General features: G+C 32.8%; 2 protein-coding genes and 2 long non-coding RNA genes across 6 annotated transcripts; 2 read left to right on the top strand and 2 right to left on the bottom strand.

Moving 5' to 3' along the window:
- Positions 1 to 6,347: 6,347 nt before the first annotated feature.
- LOC129915386 (uncharacterized) lies at positions 6,348 to 11,599 on the top strand. Of its 3 annotated transcripts, none has more exons than XR_008772296.1 (7): positions 6,348 to 6,573; positions 6,640 to 6,787; positions 6,874 to 6,969; positions 7,022 to 7,289; positions 10,714 to 10,877; positions 10,943 to 11,322; positions 11,429 to 11,599. It is a non-coding gene; the product is annotated as an uncharacterized LOC129915386 (long non-coding RNA). The 3 variants fall into 3 exon arrangements; XR_008772295.1 differs by having other exon boundaries at positions 6,349 to 6,568; positions 6,877 to 6,969; XR_008772294.1 differs by having other exon boundaries at positions 6,349 to 6,568.
- Positions 8,580 to 10,209, bottom strand: LOC129915387 (uncharacterized). Its single transcript, XR_008772297.1, has 3 exons — positions 10,097 to 10,209; positions 9,232 to 9,570; positions 8,580 to 9,175 (listed from the first exon to the last, which is right to left on the bottom strand). It is a non-coding gene; the product is annotated as an uncharacterized LOC129915387 (long non-coding RNA).
- Positions 11,600 to 13,311: 1,712 nt separating the features above from the next.
- LOC129914300 (V-type proton ATPase subunit E) lies at positions 13,312 to 19,926 on the top strand. Its single transcript, XM_055993482.1, has 5 exons — positions 13,312 to 13,445; positions 13,578 to 13,691; positions 17,838 to 18,050; positions 18,308 to 18,634; positions 18,696 to 19,926. The coding sequence occupies exons 2-5, from the start codon at positions 13,659 to 13,661 to the stop codon at positions 18,801 to 18,803; spliced, it is 681 nt and encodes a 226-aa protein (XP_055849457.1). The 5' UTR covers positions 13,312 to 13,445; positions 13,578 to 13,658; the 3' UTR covers positions 18,804 to 19,926.
- Positions 19,927 to 23,744: 3,818 nt separating this feature from the next.
- Positions 23,745 to 24,761, bottom strand: LOC129914406 (copper homeostasis protein cutC homolog). The gene has a single exon (XM_055993647.1). It carries the CDS (start codon positions 24,639 to 24,641, stop codon positions 23,892 to 23,894), a length of 750 nt encoding a protein of 249 aa, XP_055849622.1. The 5' UTR covers positions 24,642 to 24,761; the 3' UTR covers positions 23,745 to 23,891.
- Between the last annotated feature and the right edge of the window lie 881 nt (positions 24,762 to 25,642).

The raw sequence follows: 25,642 nt of genomic DNA, 5'->3' as shown, positions 1-25,642 counted from the left end.
TTTTTGAAAGTTCCTACCGTCAATTTTTGCAAAGAAAAGGCTTTTAGCAATATCTATGTATAAATCAACCCGACAACGGACGAAAAATCCAAACAAGTTCGGATTATGCCGGTTGATCGGTTATTATCGGGCGTCAACGTAAGTCAACGGACGATGTAACTTTCAGTGGTGTACGCACTCTCTTTTCTTTCTATGTGCTTGGTTCTATCGGCCGAGTTCGGCCGACAACGCCCGAGCATAATTCGGCCGATGACGGATTTGGTGTACGCGAGCCGTTAAAAGCTAGACCACACCGGAGGGTATATGCAGTAGCGGTATGGGTAATTTTATGAAAAAAATTCCACAATGGAACTTCATAGTTCCACTGTCGAATTACAGTACCGCTGCTACTGTACCAATCCCAAGTAACAATCTTACTTGCATAAGGTCCATTTTGTTCGATTCGACAAGCTATAGTTTGTATACGTACAGTTTACGAAATAAAATTCAATAAATTCCCTTTTTTTATGCATAAATTCAACATTTTCTACAACACCTTCAACAACTTCTATAAGGCCTTATTATAACATCCTAATGGCCAGTTGTACAAACGTGCCCAACTAGCACAACAGCTTCTATAAATTGAGATCTCGCAGGTTCTGCTTTGTATACAGCTTGTATTGAGCTTGCTTCAGAATTTAATCGCTTATAGAAGCTCGGACTTGTTTAATAACTTCTAATAAGTTGTTTAAATACTGTTAAAGAAACTTAAACGAAGAAAGCTTGTTTTTCGGATAAGCTTGCTTAGTGATTTTATAGAGGCTTTACAGAAATTACCAAGTTGTTATTTGATTTTTGGTTTTGATATTGAATAGGTAATCTAGCTCGGACACTTTTTGGTTTTGACATTGAATAATTTAGCTCGGATATTTTTTGCTTTAACATTTCTGCTATTTGAACTGATTAAGTTTTTGATTTCATTAATGAATATACTGGGATGGCCGAGTGGGTAGAGTGATGGACTACCGCCAAGCAGATACGAAGTTCGATTCCTGGGTGTGGTAAAAAAATACTTTTAAAATTATTATTAATAGATATACTAAAAACTAATGGAATGTTATATATAATATCAGATCAAAAGATAAAAATTCATGATTTAAAACCAGTTAAAAAAGAATTCTTTTTTGTTTTTGTAGTTTTTTTTTTTTAATTTCGATAAGACATGTATTAAAGAGCTATACAAGCTCTTCCGGAGCTATCTGTCAAATCTCAAAGCTTCGGTAGAGCTTCGGTAAAGCTTCGTTTAAGATGCTTATAGTGTGTCAAACTTGTATAACATTCTCCTTTTTCAATGCCCAACAACCTTACTAAAGTTTTAAAGAAGCTGAAATGTAGCTTTTGTAATACCTTAACCGAAGCTGAAATGTTAGTTGGGTGGTTCAGCCTCGAGTCAGGAATTTAACTCGCCGATTTCGGTGGATTAGCAGTGGATCAACTCTGGTTCAGGGATGGATTTAGCTATTTCAACCTATATGGACCTAGAACCAGTGCTAAAACTCAATATTTTCAGCGAATTCAGAAGATAAAAGTTGATGAACCACGGATTAAATATTTGTACAACTGGCCCTAAGCAAGTAATCCGGTTTGTGCATAAGACAAACCCTCTGCAGGAAGACCTCCGTAAGGACATTTTAAGCTGTTTGTCACAAGCTATTAGCTTGTGGATTACCTGTGAAGGAAAGTCCTATGCAATTTCAGTAAAATGCGCCAAAATGATTTGCATAAGACCTTTCCTTCTTGTTATGAAAGCCAAAAAAAAAGGCTGATCCATGTTTGTACAACTGGCCCTCAAGCAAGTCATGAAGTGAATCCATAAATTTTTTTTGTCACCCGGCTCAAATTTTTCAATAATATTTGTATGGGAAGTAAAATTTCGCTAGATATGCGTACTAGGCTTTTTTTCAACTTTTCATGAGTCGATTTTAGCCACACACAAGGTTCGCGCACGCCAAAAATCGGCTCGTGAAAAGTCAGTATTAAGGCTTGGCCACACCGGAGGGTATGCGGTAGCGGTACGGGTAGAGGTAACGGTACTTGTATGAAAAAAATTCCAAACTGACATATCAACGTTCAGATGTTGAATTTTTTTCATACAAATATCGTTACCGCTATACCGCATACCCTCCGGTGTGGCCAAGCCTTTAAGCCTTAACTACCCTGCAAACCAAACCTCAGTAGTTTAGGGGAAAATACAACCACCAACAAAGCTTATTTTGAGGATGTATGTGTTTCCTTAAGGCTTGGCCACACCGAAGGGTACATGCGGTAGCGGTACGGGTACTTGTATGAAAAAAATTCCAAACTGACACATCAACGTTCAGATGGGGAATTTTTTTCATACAATTTCCTGTACCGCTACCGCATGTACCCTTCGGTGTGGCCAAGCCTTTATTTACCAAAATCTCTCCCCTCCAAAAATGGAAGTTTTGTTTCTCCTTAAAAATAAACTCTTCTTTGATAAATGGGAGGAAAAGAGCGTGATGTATGCAATGCACAAAGTTTTGTCTCTTTTGTAATGGCGGCTCGCGTTTGATTTGACTTTTCCTACATTTTATATTTTCTAGTGAAACCAGTAAAACCTTGATAGCCACAGCCACAGCAACATCAAAAAAATGTTTCGCTGCTCCGTTTGAAGAATAAAAATAAAAACAATTTAATTTAAAAAATATATTATCTTCTCAGTGTTGAGTGTTATTTGTGAAAACTATTTTCTCTAAACAATATCTACCACACAAATTCTTCGGCACGCCACAAAAATTTATTTCCACCATCAAAATGCACAGCCTCAGCCTTGTGCATTTAGAAAAAAAAAGTAATACAAAAATGATACAAAAACAACCACCAATTGATTTGGAAAATAAAGGTATGCTGATTATAAAATTGATAAATTATAAAGTTGTTGATTTTTCTGTCTTTTAGTGGCGATCAATTCCAGACATCATTGACTGAGTTTACAGCAGCTTCAGCCTTGAGCATTTAGAAAAAAAAAAAAAAATCAAAACAAGATACAAAAACTACCTCCAAAGTGCAGACTGCAGAGTATTTTTTTCTTTTTCATTTTTCTCAACTGGCCAGGCCACAGTCGCGTGTCCAAGGATCTTTTTTTTATGTATTTTGTTTATAAAAAAAAACTATTTTGTGTTTTTCCAATAAAATATTAAATAATAGTTGTTTAAAAGCACAGTACACATAATAAGGTAATATATTCCGAAAAATGTCAAAATTTGTTTGTCAAAAAATGGGCACCAATCTGTCAGGCCGGCCTTTAATTTGTATATTTCAATCGCAGTAAACAGGAAATTTGTTTTTGTTTTAATTTATAAAATGTCATTTGAAAAAATTATAAATAGAAAAATAACAAATTTTCTACGTGTTTCGTCTCCGAAAATAGTAAATAACTGTTAAAAAATTAGTTGTGTGCGTTTTTCGTCGGTAAGTTAAACAATTAAGAATTACTGTAGTTGACATTGGTCGCCAAATTGTCATGTTTTGACAATTTGGCGACCAATGTCAGTTCGGAATATATTACCTTTTTATGTGTACTGTGGTTTAAAAGCACAGTACACATTATAAGGTAATATGTTCCGAACGTTGTCAAAATTTGTTTGTCAAAAATGGGCACCAATCTGTCAGGTCGGCCTTTAATTTTTATATTTCAATCACAGTAAACAGGAAATTTGTTTTTGTTTTAATTTATAAAATGTCATTTAAAAATATTATAAATTGAAAATAATAAATTTTCTTCGTGTTTCATCGCGGAAAATGGTAAATAATTGTTTAAAAATTAGTGGTGTGCGTGGTTTATCGGTTTTTGTGCGTTTTTCGTTGGTATTTTAAACAATTAAGAATTCGGTAGCTGACATTGGTCGCCAAAGTGTCATGTTTTGACAATCTGGCGACCAATGTCAGTTCGGAATATATTACCTTTTTATGTGTACTGTGGTTTAAAAGAATTGTTTGTTTGTTTTGAAGATTTTTTTATTTTCAGATGAAATTAAAATATGGATTTTAGCAATACGGATATAAACCCATGAAAGTGCTCCAAATAAGTACTTTAAAAGTACAAGTTTCAGTGCTTTTTCTGTAGGTAAAAAAGTACTGGAAAATGTACATCAGAACCACTTCCAGAAGTGCTTCGCTGATGCACTTTTGAAGTACATTTGTCTGTACTATTAATGGAGGGGAAATTTATTTCATCTTGCATGCAAGAAAGAGATAGCTGCTTCACGTATTCTTATATACAGAAAGTATATAACTGAGTTTTTTCCCGAGCTCCTATCTTTTTTCAGTGGAAAAGAAGTACTTCTTTTACGTACATATTTCACCGGTTTTGTTCTGTAGTTCTGCGTTTGCTGGGTACATTGGCTCAAAAAGGGAAAAAGTACAAAAGTGAAAATTTTCAAACGCATTTTTGTATATTTTTTCGGCCTGAAAAATTAAAACAAATGATTTTGATGATTATTTTTTGGTCTAATAAACAATTTGTATACTCTTTTTCACAAAACAATTAGGTTAGGTTAGGTTAGGTAGAAATGGCTGTCAGGAAAACAACTGACACACTTAGACCATTTATTGGTCCGTTGTGATACCATGATTTTGTGAGGAAATTCCTCACTAATTAAACCAGTTGGAGCTTTTAATAAAGCGGTGAAGGTTGAAGATGTCAGTATTGATTAGCTCACTGGTATCTTCTAAGAAATATTTTTCCAGGTATTTTTTACGTCTACTGGAAAGGGCAGGACATGAGCAGAGAAGATGTTGGATTGTTTCTTCTTCTTCCTCATCAAGGCAACTTCTACAGAAGTCGTTAGAGATTACGCCAAGTCTTATGGCGTGTCTACCTATGAAACAGTGTCCTGTTAAGACACCTATTACAGAGCTGATATGCAATCTGCTTAGAGACAACAAATTTTTTGAACGTTTTGGATCTAGCCTAGGCCAGATCTGCTTGGTCGTTTGGCAAGTTATAATGTTTGACCATCGTATGTTTGTTGCCTCTATAGCTTCTTGCTTCAGCATGAGTTTGCACGTTGCGATTGGTATACCAATATTTGCCTTATTGGGTAAAATTGGTATTAGAGTTCCATTTCTGGCGAGTTCGTCTGCTTCACAGTTTCCCAGAATATCTCTGTGACCCGGCACCCAGAAAAGGTGAATGTTAAACTGTTCTGACATCTCCATGAGAGATGATCGACAGTCGCGGGCAGTAACGGAGTTTGTGGAAACCGAAGCTAACGATTTAAGGGCGGCCTGGCTATCAGAGAAGATGCGGATATCCGATGTAGATATCACGTTTTCTTTGAGCCAAGTCAGTACTTCTTTAATCGCCATTATTTCCGCTTGGAACACGCTGCAGTGATTAGGGAGACGGAAGGAGAGACTAACATTAAGTCTATCGGAATAAACCCCGCCACCCACTCCGTCATTGGTTTTAGAACCATCTGTATAGAAATGAATTGAATCATCTCTTAGAAACTCGGCATTGTCCCATTCTGCCCAACTAACATTTTTGCTTACGGGTTGCAAGTCTAAAGGGCTTTTCGCACCTATAAGGCTGGTATACTACCCACGGTAAAAAAATTATCAGTAAACGCTGATATTTATACTTCTAAAAAACTTTTTAGGAGTATCTTATAGTGGGATTATAGGTGTGATGAGAAAATTATCTATAAGCACACTATAACGATGTCGAGAAGCATTTAATCCTATAGGAATCCACGACAGAGGTCATTAAAAGCTTCTTATCATCATAACAATTTTATTCTTATAAAGCTTTACAGGTGTACAAAATGTAGCATCTGGAAGGGTTTATAGAAGGCATGATACTCAGCTTCTCGATTGTTCTATAAAGGACGCCAAAGAACGGGTTGTAACTTTACCTTTTCAAGTACAATATTGAAATAGCTACATTTTGATTCATGAAAACAAATTAAAAAAATAAATACTTTCATAAAAATATATATGTAAAAGTCTACGTGTTTTTAATAATCGCTACATGTTTTTCAATTGACTGCTGACTTTAATTTTTACCTTAATTCTACATTTTTCACAATTCCAAAAACCAATTTAATTGTCAAGTTAAAGGCTAATGCTCGATTAAAATTTATAGTTTGGAAACTCAACTATAAAATTTAACCAAGAGTTAGCCTTTAACCATACTATTTAATTGGTTTTTGGTACTGTGAAATATTTAGAATTAAGGTAAAAATTAAAGCGAGCTTTAAATTTGATTATTAGTACGGCCCTCTGTGTTTATTTTTGTTTCAATTAATAATGTATAAATCTTTTGTGTTATTTGTCTATGGATCAGCTCATCTGTCATCTGTGAAACATTTTTTTAGCTACATTTTGTTTTGTTCATTTTATTTCTATAAAAACAATTTAGTGATCATTTTTGCTATAAAAATTAAATTATTTATTTCAAAAATAGGTACTTATCAACATTCAACAAAATGTCCAACAACATGCACGACATTCGGCGAACAAGAAAATCTTCCAAAATTTACTCAACAAGTTACAACACGTTTGAGTGAAGTTATTTTGTTCTTTTCAACAATAGAAAATTCTATTTTAAATTCCTTTCATTTGTGAACATTGTAGAATATCTTGGCAACTTAAGCATTAAAAGCAAAAAAAAAACGTAAAATCAAAGGAATGCAAGAGAGAAATTCCATATGCCGAACACCTCCAAGAGCTGTGAGAAGAACTGGCCAAGGACCCAATTTGTTTTGGGTGCTACGAAGAGAATGTATCTTGATCTATACTAGAATTTCTCTTTAATACTTGTTTATAATCTCGGTTAGACTGAAATTAAAGATCAATTCTATTTAAAAGCAGCTTCCAAAAGGGTCGACAAAGAAGGCAAATATTGAAAAGAACTTCCCATGATGATTAATTGATGATTATTTGGACTCGAATTCCGATTTAAATGTAAATCCATCTAACCAAAATTAATAATTTTGTTTAATAAATTCATTTACAGGTATGGTCAGAGAAGAGGAAAGTTCTTCAACCGAAGTTAAATGCCTTAGTTGAAATTCGACTGATGATAAGACTTCTATGATCAAATAGCCCACCTGTTGGAAACGTCAAAAAAAAATTATCATTTGAACGATTTGATTGTCGCAAGTCCAGAACACTCATTGCTTAGAGAAATCATCTAGATGCTTAACTCGCTTCAAAATTCTTCAAAGCAGTTGACAACGATGTCCAAGTACAAGGGATTGGGTTCGATTCCCAGCTTAAGTGTGGTATGTAACTTAGTTATTGACTAGTTAATTTTTATTTTCGGGTCAGGAAATTTATTCAATTCAAAGTTTATTGAGACTTTCATTTAAATACATTTTTTTTAAAGTAATAATACTAAGACTAGGTTCATTGCTGACTTGGACTAATCTAGCTTATGCATAAATATTCATAAAATGATTTAGATATCCTGTGTACAAAGTAATAGATAACTTTACTAGTTAGTAACATATATATTTAAGTGTTGTTCAAGGCACTTTTCAGAGTGTACATATTGTGATAAGGTAACTACTTAAAACTAGATAAAAACAAAAATAACAAGAGTCAAAAAGGACACAAATGTCCCCCCATTGACACGAGGAGATTTTTTATTTTTCTAGTTTTACATTTGAACACTTCAAATGTAAATCAGCTGGAACGAAAAATGTATTTTCATCATTTCATTACTTTTTAAAATGATAATCAAAAAGACGATAATCGTCTCACATTTTGAATCTTTAAAGCTATATTTGAAATCATGCCTATTGAATAGTTTATATAAAATAAAAGTTTTATTCTAAAGCCTGGTACGCAGCTCGCGCTAAATTTTAGCTCCCATACAAATTAACGAAACATAGATGGAACATGTTCCTGGTCAGTTAGCTCGTCCAAATCGTTGGTTGTGAATAAGGGTTTCCTGAAGCCAGTATTTAATTTTAATTTTCAAGCCTTGAGGGCGACCCATTCCCTTGAGAGCATTGCGTGCATGATAGAGAACAACTGTAAGATCTCCACAAACAGTAAGGTTAATTGGTAGCATGATTTTTCCAGGTCCAGATAAATATAATCTAAAATAATCAAAATGAATTTCAATTTGTACAAAAAATCTTCTAAAACTCACTTCATTTTTTCATAATCCTGAACTGTATTCATAAGAAGTCTTTCATTGCAATAGACTTCGATCGACAACCATCACGAGCTTTTGTCATACGTGGAACTGGTTGGCATACTAACGAAACCACATTAAGAGTCTTGTAGTGCGGCAGAAGTGGTGTTGTCCTCAGAATATCATCCAAATAATACAAATAGCGAAACTCTGAAGGTCTAATTGGATGTCTTTTGACAGCAAACACTTGAACAGCATCTTCGGGTTCATGAATAAGACCACTGTACATGAGAAGGGCACAAACCATTGTGGCTGCACTGCAGCCACCACTATCACTTGTCTGAATGATAATACTTTTTGGATATGCAGTCAAGAAACCATACATACATATCTTTAGCAACGGAAAACATTCCATGTAAATGCTGTGCTTTGGATTGAGGACATGTGTAGATGGAGCCGTCTCCGACTGTCCGGCGTACCGGTGGAGGTAGACGTAGACAGTTTCGATTGCCAAAATTGTAGACGCTTACTTTTGCTGGTGGATAACGACTTTCGATGGACAACCGGACGTCTTCAATGTTTGTTTTGTAGGCCGATTCGAAGCCTTCAGAGGGACATGGCATCATTAGAATACTTGATGTAATGTAACTTATCTCGATGTCAACTCGACAGGAGGTGTCCTTGAGATTCTTGAGAAAACTGCTAGCACCACCTCGGATTGAGGAGAAAAGACTTCCTGTTTGTGCGGCACCTGCTGCTTTGGGTGGCTGTGGTAGATTTTGTCCTTGGTAGTTGTATTGTTGCATGTTGTTGGTGGCAGCAGCTGGTGGTGGTCTTGCTGGACGCTGCTGTTGATGTTGGGGAAAACTATCTGAGACATTGTTGTCTGAATAGGCCGATAGGTTGGGAGAATGTGTAGGCCTTCGTGGTGTAGGTCGTGAGGGAAGTGGAGAGAGCACAGGTGCATTTGTTGTTGCTGGATTGTTTTCCGGTGAACCACTTGGTGGTATTACTAATGGTTTTTCCCTTTTAATTAAACAAACATGTAAGTCATTTTTTGCTTTTCAGAAAAAATTACTTACCACCAATTCAATTGGTCTCTTTAATGACCAATTTTTCGTTTAAGATATCCCAGCCAAACGATCTAAAATTGTTGAAATGTTAAACCTATTTGAGGGGTTCACAGTTATTCACTATTTGATGACATCATGGAAACAATTAAATCCGGCATCTGATGGCTTTGTATAATTTCCGTTTGTAATTCGTAGCTTGGCTGAAACTTCAAATGGATGTTTTTGGAAACATAAACAATAAAGAACACATCCTTAAGCACAGATATCCAATTTGGGGTCTTTAACATAATTGTTCCAGGTGGCAACCATTTCTGGAGATCTATACATCGGGGTGGTCACGGTTGTGAGCTGTTTGTAAAAAAATAAATAAATTTAATATAAAGTTGGGAACCATGAAACTGACAAATGAAAATTAATATTCTTGGAAGATGAATTTAAAAAAATATTTTTATTTGAAATGAATACTCTAGACACTCGTTTTTCAGCCCCGGTTGAATCGAATTAAAAAATAAGTTTCTTTCGCTTCTTGAAAATTTAGAGTGCAATATCGGTTCAAGACTTTTGAATTATTGGATTAAAATCGTTTGAAGTCCAATGCAACTAAAAAAATCTTTTTTTCAGATACGTCTGGTCGTTGGATAGGAAACCAGCGGTGTGGGTGCTCTTATTGTGATCACCATGGCGTGTCTGAACGGCATACGATGCTAATAGAACTGGCGGGCAATAGATTTCATAAGACAATATGGCATTTTTTACTTGCAAGTAAAACAGACACAGAGTTATGTCTTGGATGAGTTATTCGGCAACATCCTCTGGATAAAATTTGCCTCTTAGGCGGAACTGTATCTTTTTTCTTTACATCTTGGTTCATTACCTTTTTATATAATTTTATCCATGTTAGGTTACCCCTCGAATCGGTATATTGCAATCGAAAGAAGCAAACTTCACGTAGGCCAATTGTCTTAACAACTTAATTGAAGAGCTGTTTGCCGCTGTTAGTCATCTGTATAACGAACTCCCCGAAACATAATAATTGTTTGTTCAGTATTGTTATTCACAGGGTGATAAAATAAGATAATTTTGATCAGATCAATAGGCATTTTTCTTCTTAAGTTTAGAACAGAGCCTGAACTGACAAACAAATAATTAAGTTTCTTTTTTTCCTCTGAACGTTCAGAGCTTCAAATTGTATTTCTTTTTTCATTCTGAACATTTTAAGGAACATGGTCAGAGCGCGCTCAGCGAGATCAGAATAAAATGAATGAATGCAAAACCTTGCAAAATATGAAAAGTAGTGGATGAGAGTAGTCGCTGCAGTACTGAATTTAACCAACATATTTTTTATTACATCTTGAAAGAGGCAGACTAACAAAACTGAAAAAGTTACATGAAAGACTTAAACTTGAATAAAATGGAAAACCTTTTTTTTTTGGTCTGAACTTTCTTTAAATTTATATTTTTAACCATTAATTTTGTAAAATTGTTTTGCAGGCAACGGATGATTCGCAAAAAGACTACAAAAGCATCCCGAAACTATTCCAGCCAGATCGTTGTTTCATCAAAGAAACCTAAAATCCAATATTCGGCTGTTTTGTCGGAAAAGCGTTTTGGAAAACTACGCAATTGGAAAATATTCCACCCGAGCAATAATTGGAGTAAGAATAAAAATGCAATTTTCTTCCCCTATATAATATTCTTTCATTTTTGTATTAATTTACAGGATTAAACAATGAATGCTCAATGCATTTATCCAGGAGCAAGAAAAATCCGTTCGCAATGCCATTGCGCAGCTTATTGGTGTTTCGATTCATTATGAAAAGAAGGGATAATGGATCCAAGAGGTCTTGCAATTTGTATACAGCAATTGCAGTTCGGTTGATCGAAAACAAAGTGAATTGGGATCATCGATCTTTGCTCAATAACCGATGTAGCACCAGAACAATTTGTCGCTCTCATGAAATCTATTATGGTGATATTTTGACCGCTGCTTTAACTGCTACCAAAACCAGTGGAAATATGGCTACTCTTCTAACAATCAAAGTGGAGATGAATCTATCAGCAGTATGGAGGAAATCCAAAGGCAACTAAATGAACAACAGCGTAAGTAAATTGGTTATCTTTCTGCAAAATAAGGTTCCCAATCGTATAACTCTAAAAGAATCATCTTTGTTCAGTTCTATTCTTATTTTAATTATTTTGTTTTTAGATACAATCTTTGAGATAAATGCTGCTAGCTGAATAAAATGCAAAATTCGTTGGAGAAATTGCATCACTTCAACAAGAAAACGATAAGCTAGAAGGCGAAAAGAATTTTCTCAAATCGAAATTAGATCAAATGAAGGCTGAGTTCCATTTGGACATAATCAAAGCCCTGGAAGGTAAAAGCTGCGTTCCTTTGGAAATATTTATCTACTTTTTAGTACTTAAAACTACTTTGATCTACTTTGCTATACTGAAAAAGTAGTTCAAAGCAGCTTTAAGTACTAAAAAGTAGATAAATATTTCCAAAGGAACGCAGCTAAAAATGCTGAAATAAAACGTCTGCAGACTGTTAGTATGGGCCTTCGAACTAAGTGTGATGAAGGGCATAGAAAATGTGCTATTGCGGGTAAATTTGAAGTGTATTTGTTTATAAAAATAAAATATTGTATAAATAATTTCTCGTTTTTTATTTTATTCGGTTTTATTTTTTTCCTCCCTCCTGGTGAGTATTGAATAGCCCTATTATGCTTCCAATAAGAATTCTGTGGTAGGCTTATAGGATCGAATACCACTTTCGGCTACTGATGAGAAACCTTACAGTAGTCTTACAGTGTACTTCTTCGCACATTTATAGGATCGAATACCACATTCGGCTACTGATGAAAAACTTTACAGGAGTATTTCATCGTACTTCTTATAGGTTTAATAGGAGTAAAAAAAGGGGGCCTTTTTGATGATAAACAGGGTTATATGAGTCTTTTAGGTGTGAAATTAGTGATGACAAAAAGCTTCTCACCATCGTTATATCATCGAAATTGTTAGTTGGGTGATCTATTTGGGATGGTGACTTCATAATTATTGCCGAAAACCAATTGTGGGGTGGTGTAGTCGGAGTGACTGTGGATTGATCCGAATGAATTCAGAATATTTGTGTGGCCAATAGAGTTATTGGTCCATTGAGAGATGGCTTGGAGTCGAATAGCAGTGCTCGCGGCCACCTGCTTGCTGAATATATCTATGGGTGGAAGATTGAGTAATATATCAAGAGCGGCGGAAGGTGTCGAACGGAGAGCTCCGCTGATGCACATGCAGGCTGAACGTTGGACTTTGCTTAACTTGTCTCGATATGTTACTTTTTCCAGAGCAGTCCACCAAACTGCTACCCCGTAAGTGAGAATAGGTCTGATGACTGCAGTGTATAGCCAATGAGTTATTTTAGGAGATAGTCCCCATTTATTCCCTATAGCTTTTTTGCAAGAAAAGAGTGCCACTGTGGCTTTTCTTATTCTTTCTTGTATGTTGGTTTTCCAGTTTAATTTGCTATCCAAAATAAGACCCAGGTATTTGGCTTCGCTGGCAAAATTAAGTGGAACACCATTAATAGAGGGGGGGTCTAGTTGTGGAATTTTATATTTCTTTGTAAAGAGGACAAGTTCTGTTTTTTGAGGATTTACCCCCAATCCACAGTTTGTTGCCCATTTTAGTAGCTTATTTAGAGCAGTTTGCATTAGTTCTATTATAGTATGGAGATGTTTTCCTGATATGGCAATGGCGACGTCGTCAGCGTATGCAATCACTTTGAATCCATCTACTTCTAGACCGACTAGTAGTTCATTAACCACTAACCACAAAACAATTGCTCAAGCCAGAAAAAAAATATTTTCACTTTTGTACTTTTTTCAAAAAGTGGTGTATGTAGTTAAGCCTTTAGGCGGAAAAGCTTTTCCGATGTGGTCAAACCTTAAATAATCACGCAGAATAATAAATAATCACGCACTGAACTAGTCCATTCCGAATAATTCAAGAGTCTACTCTAACACCCACCAGGTGGAGCTACATTCTATGAGAATTTGACTTCGAAAGCTTTTACCTTTTCTTCGAGTTCGAAATCGAATATTGAAAAATGTCCCAAATCATATGATCGAAAAAATTTCTTGCCTGGCAAAAATTTTCTTTTTCAAGACGACGAAACGTAACTTTTGGAGTAAGCGCATATAATTTTATCAAGTGTACTCCTTTAGGTGAATATTCTATTTAATAATTATTCATTATCATTGTTAAAAATATGTTTCCAATAAATATATAATAAAAAGATCTAAAGTAAATAAAATCTAACAATAATATTGCATTGCATTACTTTTACACATTTGTAGATCTAATTGGAAATTCGCTGCCCAGCAGTCTGAAAATAAATTTTGTGCATTAGCAGGGTTGTATTATAAAAATCTTCAAAAATGGCTTTAAGCGACGCAGATGTACAAAAACAGGTAAACATGCAATAAATTATATTAAAAATATATACATTTAGTAAAACATAAATATTTAAAATGGATTTTTTTGGGGTGGATGACGTGAAATCATTTGCAAAAAGTTGGAGAAAAACTTGAAAATTTTCATTTGACAGCCATATTAATATGAAGTCATGAGACATTTGTCATGTGAGAAAATTTAACTCGACCAAATACCAGCATTTTTTTGCGCTAATCTATTGTATTTTTTTTAAATATAAAAATGAATATATTCAGCATAGATATCGAATACATTAATCTTGGAAATGAAATTTATTCTCTTTCAAGTTTTTTTTTTCTTTTCCAGTTAAGTTTTTTTTATCTACAGTAACTTTTTTTACGCGAGCAATTTGATTGGTCATGTGACCTGAAGGTTATAGTATAGTAATGTAGTTAGGTAGACTTAAAAAAAATATGGGAGTTCTTACTTTTGCCACCCTTTCACCTAATTCAGCTAAAAAAAATGATGATTTAGTTGTGGACATCCAATATTTTTTTTTTTTTTTCAAAGTAGATAAAATGAAACATGGGTTAAAAGTCTAGTATTTTTAGGTAAATTGATAAAAGCAATTCATCTTCAATTTGCATAATGATTAAGTTGCTGTGGGACTAAGTGAAACATTAAATATGGAAAATTCCATCGATAATACAAATGTGTATAGTAAAATTTGATGAATGAGCATGTTAGTCAGTGGTAGCTGGTAGGACGAAACTTACAACTAGACACATAATTTTTTGAATTAATTTTAGTAGGTACATACCTACCTAACTAATTAATTTTTCATGTTTTTTTGCATAAATCATGTTTTTTTTCAGTAAAAGTTTTTTTTTTTTTTACTGAATTTTTGTAAGTTAATTTTCTTAAGGAGAATGGGAATTTTGGACGTTGAGCGGCCATTAATAAAATTGGTATCAAATGAAAGGACTATAACTTAGGAAAAACTTTTACTATGGACGTTTCGCAGTATTGCGTTAAGAATGTAAGAAAATGCAGTATTAGTATCGTTATACATTATTCAATGTATGAACATTGCATAAATCATGTTTTTTCAGTAAAAGTTTTTTTTTTTACTGAATATACCTAGATATAAATACTGTTTTTTTAGGAATTTTTGTAAGTTAATTTTCTTAAGGAGAATGGGCATTTTGGACGTTGAGCGGCCATTAATAAAATTGGTATCAAATGAAAGGACTATAACTTAGGAAAAACTTTTACTATGGACGTTTCGCAGTATTGCGTTAAGAATGTAAGAAAATGCAGTATTAGTATCGTTATACATTATTCAATGTATGAACATTGCATAAATCATGTTTTTTTCAGTAAAAGTTTTTTTTTTTTTACTGAATATACCTAGATATAAATACTGTTTTTTTAGGAATTTTTGTAAGTTCATTTTCTTAAGGAGAATGGGCATTTTGGACGTTGAGCGGCCATTAATAAAATTGGTATCAAATGAAAGGACTATAACTTAGGAAAAACTTTTACTATGGACGTTTCGCAGTATTGCGTTAAGAATGTAAGAAAATGCAGTATTAGTATTGTTATACATTATTCAATGTATGAACGACAAATTGGTTTATATTTTTATTTGGAACATAAAATATGATGCTCTGTCATTTTCCCTGAGTCTGAAGTCATTACTCTTGAAAATCCGACCAATAGAACTCATAATATAAGATTTTTAAGACAACCACTTCAAGATTTTGTTCGAAAGTTTTCAAACAATTCAAACTAACAAAAAATTGAATAACGAAACTCTCAAAATAGTCTTGAAACTGTTGTTTTAAAATAGTTATAGTTTGGGTTCTAGTGGTTGGATATTCAAGATAAAGGTCTTCAGATTTAGGGAAAATGAGAGAGTATCGTATTTTGCACTTAAAATACACACATAAGATACAACTTTGAGACAATCTGCATAAAGTGTTATATGCAAAAATGCATTTTATCCGTTTTTGGAGTACGTCACAAGGATAAAACTTCTCCACAATATATGTAAACCTTTATTACATCAAAAAATAACAAATTCATTCCTGGCCGCGCAACATCCACATTCCAAACAAACTTGCCCATTCTCCTTTGTATTAAATATGAACGAAAAGAGAAACTGAAAAAATTTTTGATCTTCAAACCAACTATTATTAGGGTTTACTCTCGAACCGTTCAAAAAAGAGGAATTAGAAGAAAAATGAAAACAAAAAAGACCAATTGATTAAAAAAAGCAAAAGCCAACGTAACATAAACAATACAAATTAATTTTTCCTAAACATTTACTTGCAAGTAGGGGTTCTAGGACACTTCTAGGACACTGGATCAGCTGATCAAACAGAATTTACTTTTAACCCTTTGTTTTCCGGTGCTTACAATAAGAAACCACCTTTTAAACTTTATTTTTTTATTTTTTATCCCAATTAATATCAGCAAATACCTAGCTCAGAAGTTTACTAATATAATTATATTTACTAGTGCAATGGATATATTTTTTTCTGGTACGATATTCAAGAAATATTTAAAGTTTTTTCAACGTTTTTTTTAATTTTTTTGAGAAAAAAATTGATCCGGGCAACAAAGGGTTAAAACGATAAAAAATTTGTTTTTGAATATAAAAAAAAATATATATTTTTAGAACATGAGACACCTAGTTTGCACGTCAATAACTTTTCATATGATACATTTTTTAACACAGTATTTTCTTCTGGGGGCCTATTACGTAAAACGATTATCGTTTAAATCGGCTCGTTATCGTTGAAAAGCGACTCCGTAAAACGATTATCGTATAAAAACGATGACACGCGACTGCGTAAAACGAAAATCGTTTAAGGCTGAACGATACTCGTTTTTTCAATACGACTGACATTTTGCTGTCGTTTGGCTTTCGTTTTGGTTTTGTTGTGGAAAATATTTTGCGTGTCTACTAGTGATATTCCTCTTGAAATAACTAAAATAAAAAACTAATTGGAAGAGAAGATGTAAATAAATACATTTTTTATTCGTCGTTTGAATCCGACTACTTAACGGATGCTATGGATTCTATGGGTTGGCCAATTTAACATTATTTTTCCTGAAGCTCGCACTGTGTTTTATATATTAAGGGTATTAAACTCCCTTTAGTGCGCGTAAAATATAAAAAAAAAATATTTTTTAGCTAAACTTAAAGTTCCTTGAAAAATTCAGAATACTTTCACAAATAATGTGGTTTTTAATTTAATATTAATTTTTATAAAGATTTTAAATTTTTGGTTCATCAGAGAATTCGTACTCTAATTTTTAACTTTTGATTATTACAATAGAAAATTAAAAAAATTGAACAGGTGGTTTCGTGGTGTAACCACTTGGAAACAACGATTTAAAACCAAATCTTAGAACTTGGCACCCTTCTACACCTCAATGCTTTTTCTGCGAGAGCGGAATTCATAGTCGTTACTAGAGTTCAGATTTTTCTCAACTCCAGTAAGTTGAGAAATATTTCAAGCAATCGCTCAAAGGAATTGAAAATAGGGGTGTCACTTGGGTAAAGAAAAATCTTGCCTTGAAGAAAATTTTTCTCAAACTCTAAAATTTGAATTAACTGTCCTCAAAATGAGAAAAACATTTTTTTAATAACATACTTGTCGAATTCGTCGTCCCACTCGTACAAATGAAACAAATGTTTGCGATTCATTTATTTTAATATAAATTTAAATTGTTAAATACAAAAAACAAACGCTCGCAATGACACTTGTGTTTTAATGTCAACTGACTGAAAAAAACTTAAGCATTTCCTCAAGTAAAAAAGCCTCCTCTGACGTTCACTTGAGACAAATTTCGACTCCAGTGATGACTATGAATAAGGATTCGCTTTCATTTCAGAGAAAAATTTATTCACGATAGTTCCCATAGTGTTAGTTGCTAAAGACGTTTTAGTGTTTTTTTTTTTTTTTTTTGTTTTTACTACTTTTGTAGTAAAAATGGATTTTTGTTAACAACCGATCTGCTCACATAAATAAATTGATCGGTGGCCAGGTCACAACTTGAGAGACAGTATATGTTGAGAAGATTTGAATTTTCCATGAATATTTACTTGACAATTTACTTTTAAAGAAGACAAAATCATTTTATTTACTAATTATTTTTGTTTAAACTCTTAGATTAAGCATATGATGGCCTTCATTGAGCAAGAAGCTAATGAAAAAGCCGAAGAAATCGATGCAAAGGCCGAGGAAGAATTTAACATCGAAAAAGGACGTTTGGTCCAACAACAACGTCTTAAGATCATGGAATACTATGAAAAGAAAGAGAAACAAGTTGAACTTCAAAAGAAGATTCAATCTTCCAACATGCTGAACCAAGCTCGTCTTAAGGTAAGTTTATTGCAAATTAATGAAAATATCGTCAACGAACAATCTTTTTGAAAATTACGTAATAAGTACCCAGTTTTCTATGAACGACCATCAAGAAAATAGTACATATATTCAGTTTCATATTGTTTGTTCTTTTACTGATGCGTTTTCCTAATAGGCGAATATAGGCAAATTCAAAATACCTCTCGTCTTTATTATTTAATGCTTATCTTTGATATTTATTAAAACACAAACAAAAAAAAATTGCAATACATTAGGTTCTTAAAGTCCGAGAAGACCATGTTCGCAGTGTATTGGACGAAGCACGTCGCCGCTTAGGTGAAGTCACAAAAAATCCTACAGAATACAGGGTTGTTCTCCAAAAACTCATTGTTCAGGCTTTATACCAGACCATGGAAGCTAAAGTCATCTTGCGTTGCCGTCAAGTTGATCTAGCTTTGGTCAATGAAGTATTACCACCTTCTGTAGAACAATACAAGGCCAACATTGGAAAGGATGTTGTTATTTCGGTTGATACTGAAAACTTTTTGCCACCTGATACATGTGGAGGAGTAGAATTGATTGCTTTGAATGGAAGGGTTAAGGTAAATTTTTAGTTATGATAAAAATTCAACCCACTTATTTATGTACATATAATTTATTCAGGTACCAAATACTTTGGAATCTAGGTTGGAATTGATTTCCCAGCAACTTGTTCCAGAAATTCGTAATGCACTGTTTGGTACAAATCCCAACCGTAAATTCACAGATTAAATTATTTCTATATTTTTTTTTCTTTGTTTTGTTTATTTTTTTGTTTCTCCAATAAGTCTTTATGTATATTTTTAAAAATTTTAACAACAGTCAACAAAAGGATCCGTTAATCAAAGAGCATAACTACATTATTATATCTTATACATAAACGTTCATTAAATTTATTAAAAAAAAAGAGTCAGAGTAAAATCTTAAAGTAAAAATTGGAAAAATACAAAAATATAATTATCATACTTAAGTATATCGACTATATGTAGATAAAAAATAAAATGTTTTAAAAAAATTACACCTTTATCAAAAAAACAAAAACAAAAAATATGTATACATACACGTGAATATTTAATGTAATTCAGCAACAGGTTTGTGTTCATTCTTTTTTCTCCTAATCAAATATTATATTGATATCATAAACATTCCTGTTAAAAAAAATGAAAAGAAGTTTTAAATTTCTCTAAAAAAATATCTTTATATATTTGTATCTAACATTTATAAATTGTTTTGTTATTTTCATTAATTTTTTTTTATTGATCTTTTGTTGTCTATTATTAAGAAATATTTTTTTTATTTTTGTCATTTCGTTAACCTTGTTTTTGTTAAGCTGTAGTATGGAAGGCAGAAATTTATTGTCTTGGTTTATTGTAAAGAGAAGGAAAAACAGTTTATATATTGTTGCAATTTCAAACTTCTTGCCAGGAAATCAGCATCAGTATGTTTTGCCCATTGGAATTCTGGAAAATATAATATTCCTCTGAAATAACATCATATCAGTGATGAATTCCTCCGGTCAAAATGTACTTTTCTGGTGAGTTGTTTGGGTTGTATGCAATCAAAAAACAAAAAATGTAAAAAAAAAGTTGTTAATGCGCGTTTTATAGACAATTGTACACGTTTTTATCTTTATCTATCTATCATCTACGCCTCAAAAAAATTCGGCAAGTATGTGTGTTTTGCTGTTGTTTTCATTGAAATAGAGTTCTCAGCCAAATTTAACTTCTCTTTACAAAAAAGCTAAGCGATTGAATGAATTCCTAACATACAAACAGTTTATTTTCTTCCTTAATTGTGTATTTTTTTGTTCTTCCACTTCAAAATAAAAATTCGTTTGTTTGTTCTTTAAAATCCATTACGGTTCTTGCAGTTTCAAAAAATAGAAATAAAATAATAAAAGCATATAAAAAAACGAAGAAATCAGTATTTCATTCATGTATTAGTAAAAAAAAAATTTAAATAAATGTGTCAACGATATAAACAAAATAAATTAAAACAATTTTTTGTTTATTTCTGGTACCACTGACAAACAAAATTAATTGTGTTTTATTTTTCTTCTTGTTTTTTCTCCTTCCTTGATCGCTCTGTTGGCAATACCTTTATTTGTTCTACTCAATAAGTGTTAGATAAACAAATATTATATATATTATTATGTATATGTTTGTATAATATACTCTATGTGTTCAAATATATATGCATATAAATATTAATCATAAATTAGTTATTGATTTGAATTGATGCTTCTTTCGACTTGTTGTTGTTTTGAGATGTTCGATAAAAAATTGTTATAATTAGAAAAAAAAAATCACTATAATTTTAACTACATATTTTACTTGGGGAATTGATCCTTTTTTTAAATTCAGGATTCGTTAATTTTATTTTATTTTTTTTATTTCATTCGAATAAATAATTAAACTAAAATAAATTATATTAGATCCTTGTTAAAGAAAAAAAAAAATATTCGTTACAGTGTTATTATTATTATAAATTGTTATGCAAAATAATGATATTTCAATTAAAAACGAAAACAATAAAAAAAATACTTTAATTAACAATGTCGTTGGTTAAATATGAGTTGAACAACATAAAAAAAAAAAACCATTTTAACTGCTGTTTATTAAATATTTGTAAATAATAACAAAACTTAGTGTGAAATTAATTAAACTGAAATATATTGTACATTATGATAGCCAATAAAATAAACATTAAACAAGAAATGAAGAGAATTTTTGAAAATACATATGGATTGGATGTCCTCCAAATTTCAAACAAATAAATACGCCCGTGTCGTATTGAATAAAAGCGCTGCAAAGATTGTTTTAACTTGAAGCAAGGATACAAAACAAAATTCAGATGACAGATGTGGACTACTGTATTAAACAACTAAATTTGTGATGATAGAAAAATCCAAAAAATTGGTTTTCATCATGATATCAGTCTGTGCGTCTGTTCGTCTAACTGTACCTGAAGGTACAAATATATTTGCTTTTGTGGGTTATGGACTTGATTTGAGTCGATAGCGAAATTGTAAACGATAAAGATCGAACGATGATTCAGAAAAAAAATCTTTTAAAATAGAGATACACAAAATTCATTTTCGATGATCGATTATCAACAAAAATCGTCTATCCATAGAGATTCACAAATACCAAAATTCATTTTAGATAATCGCCCACAGAAAAAAAAATGACATGTACTTTGGTTATCGATATCCGAATTTCAAGTCCGTTTGGGGCCATCAAATCCAGTTTTGAAACTGCTGTTTTTTTTTTCAATTTTTAACTGGATAGTTACCGGGCCAAAGTACATACCACTTTTTCATTTTTTTTTGTGCCGGGAACGACAGCCATAGTGCCGGTGCCCGTCGTACACTACGTGCACAACTAGTTCAACAAACTTCTTATTCAACTCGCAAATTGGATAAACAATTTTATAATCTCGTAAACTAGTATACAAACTCACTTTCTTCACGTTGAGCAACAAAACTACATAGATGTAAAAAGTACAATAAAAATTGATCAGCTCGAGCAACGACTCAAATTTCGTATTCTCAAATCCAAAATTTCGTAGGTATACAACGAAACGCACAACACATAGTTCCGCATTTACCTCAACAAATGCTTACAAAAAATCATGAAATTGGGCAACCAGTTGAAACAACAATGTGCAACACATTTATGTGCAAATGTTGCTCAACGCGTTGATTGACGATTTCCAACGAGCAACTCGAGCTCGTACACTACCAATATACTTGTTGAGAAATTCGTTGAGCAAGGAGCTCCAACTCGTTCGTTGAATATAATTGAGGACATCGTACACTAGAGTTGAATGCGTTTAAATCAAAATTGGTGCTTCGAGCGCTTAGTGTACGATGGGCATTGCCTACAGACATGGTATTTCGACAATTTAATAAAAATTCTTCGCAACCAGATATAGATAGTTGTTTATAGATTTTATTGGCCATAACTCACTATTAATTTTTTTATTTTATTACATTAAGTATGTTATGTACATAGTGAAGGCATTCTTATTACAAAAATTGTTCGTCAAAATTTGAAATAGTAGCCCTGTTCCATTGGAGGTGATAGTCTACTAATAGTAGATGTTTTTGTTAATCTAGTACTATAATCTGCTCATGCTCTTCTTCTCGAGTAGATACGATTTTTATTGAATTCGTTCCAAGTGCGTTCCATTGAAAATCGCTAGTAAACTACTAGTAGTATTTTGCCACCTCCCAAAGGAACAGGGCTAGTATTATATAAGTTTTATTTTATTTTTACTTGCTATATAAGTACCTTTGGCCAAATCAAGGACTCGTAAATTCGTATGTTATATCGTCGGTACAAAGCCAAAATCACGAATCTGCAAAATTGTACTTTTGAAAAAAACTGCTTCACAGTTTAGGGAACTAATGCAATCTTATGGAAACTCGTGCAACGGAAATTGATAGTTTAGGCTTCTAGGCAACAGATGGAGGATTGGGATTGACATAGTTGATAGAGGGACCGATATCAAGTAAAATGACGCTTTTAAGTGAAAAGTCCGAAAAATGTAGATTCGCGGTTTTTTCGTTGTGCCGACGATAGGTTTATAAATTTTTTGGTTTGGAATTTTTTAAAACTCATATGAAATATGTATAATATAAGTTTTATTTGGTCCCCACAATGACTGTCTCTTAATTTACCTTTCGTTTTTCTCTTTTGATACGAAGTTTCAGAAAGTGCAAATTAGTACATATACATATATGTATGTATAGTTTGTGCATAAAAACAAGCTTCAAGTTTGGCTCTGTACAGCATAGGTATAGGTACATCTTAAATTTTAAACAGACTGTCATGAACTCAATTCAAAAGATTAGAAAAAAAATGTTACGTAAACTCCACAGTGACTCATTTTTTTTTAATTAAGAACCTTATCCCACTGAATAATTTCAAATAAAAGTGACACCGCACATTACTCATGCGCCAACGGAAGCAGAAAAAAAAATAAACTTTACTAAAGGGTTCTGCCTTAACATCTCTTTTTTTAAACCTTCATTTAATTTATAAATATTGACCGTTTTGCAGGGTGTCTACTTATATTTGCAAATATTCAATGCTAAAACTTTTTTAACTTCTTAATTTTCTTCAATTTTCTTGAATGATGATTAAAAACCGAAAAGTTTTAAGGTTTTTAATTAGTGCTGGGGTGACATTCTGTTTCGCATAAGCGCCCAAACGTTTTCGAGTGTGCGAAAAGATTTGCTTCATGCCCTGAAGCTTATGTGATATAGAATGTCACCCCTGAATGTTTCAAAGTTTGCAAGAAATACCTGCCCATATTTTTATATTTTATGAGAAATTCAATTCTTTGTTATTAATTAAGTTTCTTTGGGTTCAGTATCTCCTGCAAAGTAGTTTAAAGTACTTCTGAATGCGCCTAAAGAATTTTTTTCTATAGCAGGAAAGGAGTTGAATTCAATCAGAAGTACCTACTTAGCAGTAGATACTAGAGCCCAAAAAAACCTATGCCTTTGAAAAATCAAATTTTTGAAAATTGAAATTTCTTTTTTAATCGTTAATTTTCTTTTTTTTAATTCTTTTTTATACAAGAAATCAAATGGCATAAATATGTACCTTCTTCGTTTGGTTTGGTACCTAATCAAATTCAAAACATTTAAAAAGATCTTTTTTTATTTTAATTAAGATAGCATTTTATTCCTATTCGTTAAGGTTTTAAAAATTTTACATTAAATAATGCGAGAAAAAGAGCATAATATTAATAATAAAACTTTCACTCAATTAATAGTTGTTGTCCTTAGATTATTTAAATTTATTTTGTTCAAACAATTTTATTGTGTTTTGCAATGGCAACTAATTCTCTGACCATCTCTTCATCTGTTACAAACAATGGTTCTAAATCAGCTTCTCCACCACCCATCGATATATTTGTTGTAGTTATAATTGGTGGATCGACTTTTTTCCTAGCAGAAGCATGAAATTCTTTGCATTTAGTTTCAACGAGGACCTCATTTAGATTATTTGACGATATTCCAGCTCCAGGCATTATAATAATATCGTCATGTTGATTTACGAGGTCACGTATGTTATAGATTCCCTGAACACATGAATGTTTAAACCCACTCGTAAGTATTCTTGTGAAACCCAGATTTTTGATTTGATTAACAGTTTCATGCATTTGACAAGGCGCAGTAAGATCAAAAGCCCTATGAAAAGTGACCGGCAGTTTTCCGGCCATCTGCACAACCTGCTTACATTGCCACTCAGAAATGCATCTGCGTTCATCTAGTGCACCGAAGACAAAACCATCACAGCCATGAGACTTGAATAGAGCCACATCATACAGAAGAGCATCCATTTCTGCATTGGAATACATGAAATCATTGCCTCTTCGAGGACGGAGCATACAAAATATTGGAATGTTTATTGGGAGAGACTTTAAAGCTTTTAAAGTGCCCACTGTTGGTGTGAGGCCTCCTTCGCTTAATGCTGAGCATAGTTCTAGACGAGAGGCTCCACCTTCAGCAGCAGCTATTGCTGAGGCTATAGAATCTACACAAACTTCAAGCATTTGCTTGTAAATTTTACAAACTTGTAAGTTGAACAAATTGTACAATACAATAAACAATACAAATTTGTTTAAACAAAAAAAGTGTCTAGAAGTTTGACAAGGTACTTTACTTGCATTTACAAAAATTCTGACGTTTTGTAGGGCTGCCATCAAAATAAAAAACAAGTGCGTTCTTTTTATGGGTCGATGTTAAGCCTTAACTACATTGGTCACTTTTGCAAAAGTGCCAAAGGCCACAAACAAACAAACACTTGCGTTGGCTTTGGTAGAGCTCATAGAAATTAGCGAAGCTACCGAAAACTAGAGCCCCCTATAAAAGCTTCACTTTTTTAACTGCACAAGCTTTCGATATTAGGTGTGTTTTTTGTTTATCTATATAGATTTTAGCCCAGTACGCAGATCGCGCTAAACTAAATTTTATCTCGACAATTTTTATCTCTACACGCGTTCGCTAAAAGCCAAGATAAATTTAAATTTAAAAATAACGGCTGAATCACAGTTTCATTTACTTATACCAGCTTACATTCAATATTACATTACATATTTTTTTTACCTGCAGAATACCTTTTTTACACTCTCATTTTGTTTTATTCCTCTTCTTTTATATATTCCAAGGTTTTTTTTGCCTCTTATTCCTTGCAGCAACAACAACAACCACAAAAATGTCAAAATTTATCTGTGAAAAAATGCGCTGAGCATTATTTCGCGAGCTAAATTGAGTGGAGACTTTTTGCAAAAGTAGTAGATGAGAATTCGAATTTAGCGCGTGAACTGCGTACTACCTGGATAAAAATCCTCGCTAAAATTTATCTTTGGAGGAAATTTGTATGAAAGATAAATTTTAGCGCGATCTGCGTACTAGGCTTTTGTGCAAAAAAACGACATCGGGATTTTTGAAATCCGTCCAAATGTTTGGCACCACTGTACATACACTTTGGCAGCTGTCTGTCAAAAATGTGCAGTGCTCATGTTTTTTTTTTAACTCCGTTGTGGTATGGCCA

This window comes from Episyrphus balteatus, chromosome 3 (genome assembly GCF_945859705.1).
Source record: "Episyrphus balteatus chromosome 3, idEpiBalt1.1, whole genome shotgun sequence".
Taxonomy (NCBI): Eukaryota; Metazoa; Arthropoda; class Insecta; order Diptera; family Syrphidae; genus Episyrphus; species Episyrphus balteatus.
This window is presented reverse-complemented; position numbering and strand designations above follow the sequence as displayed.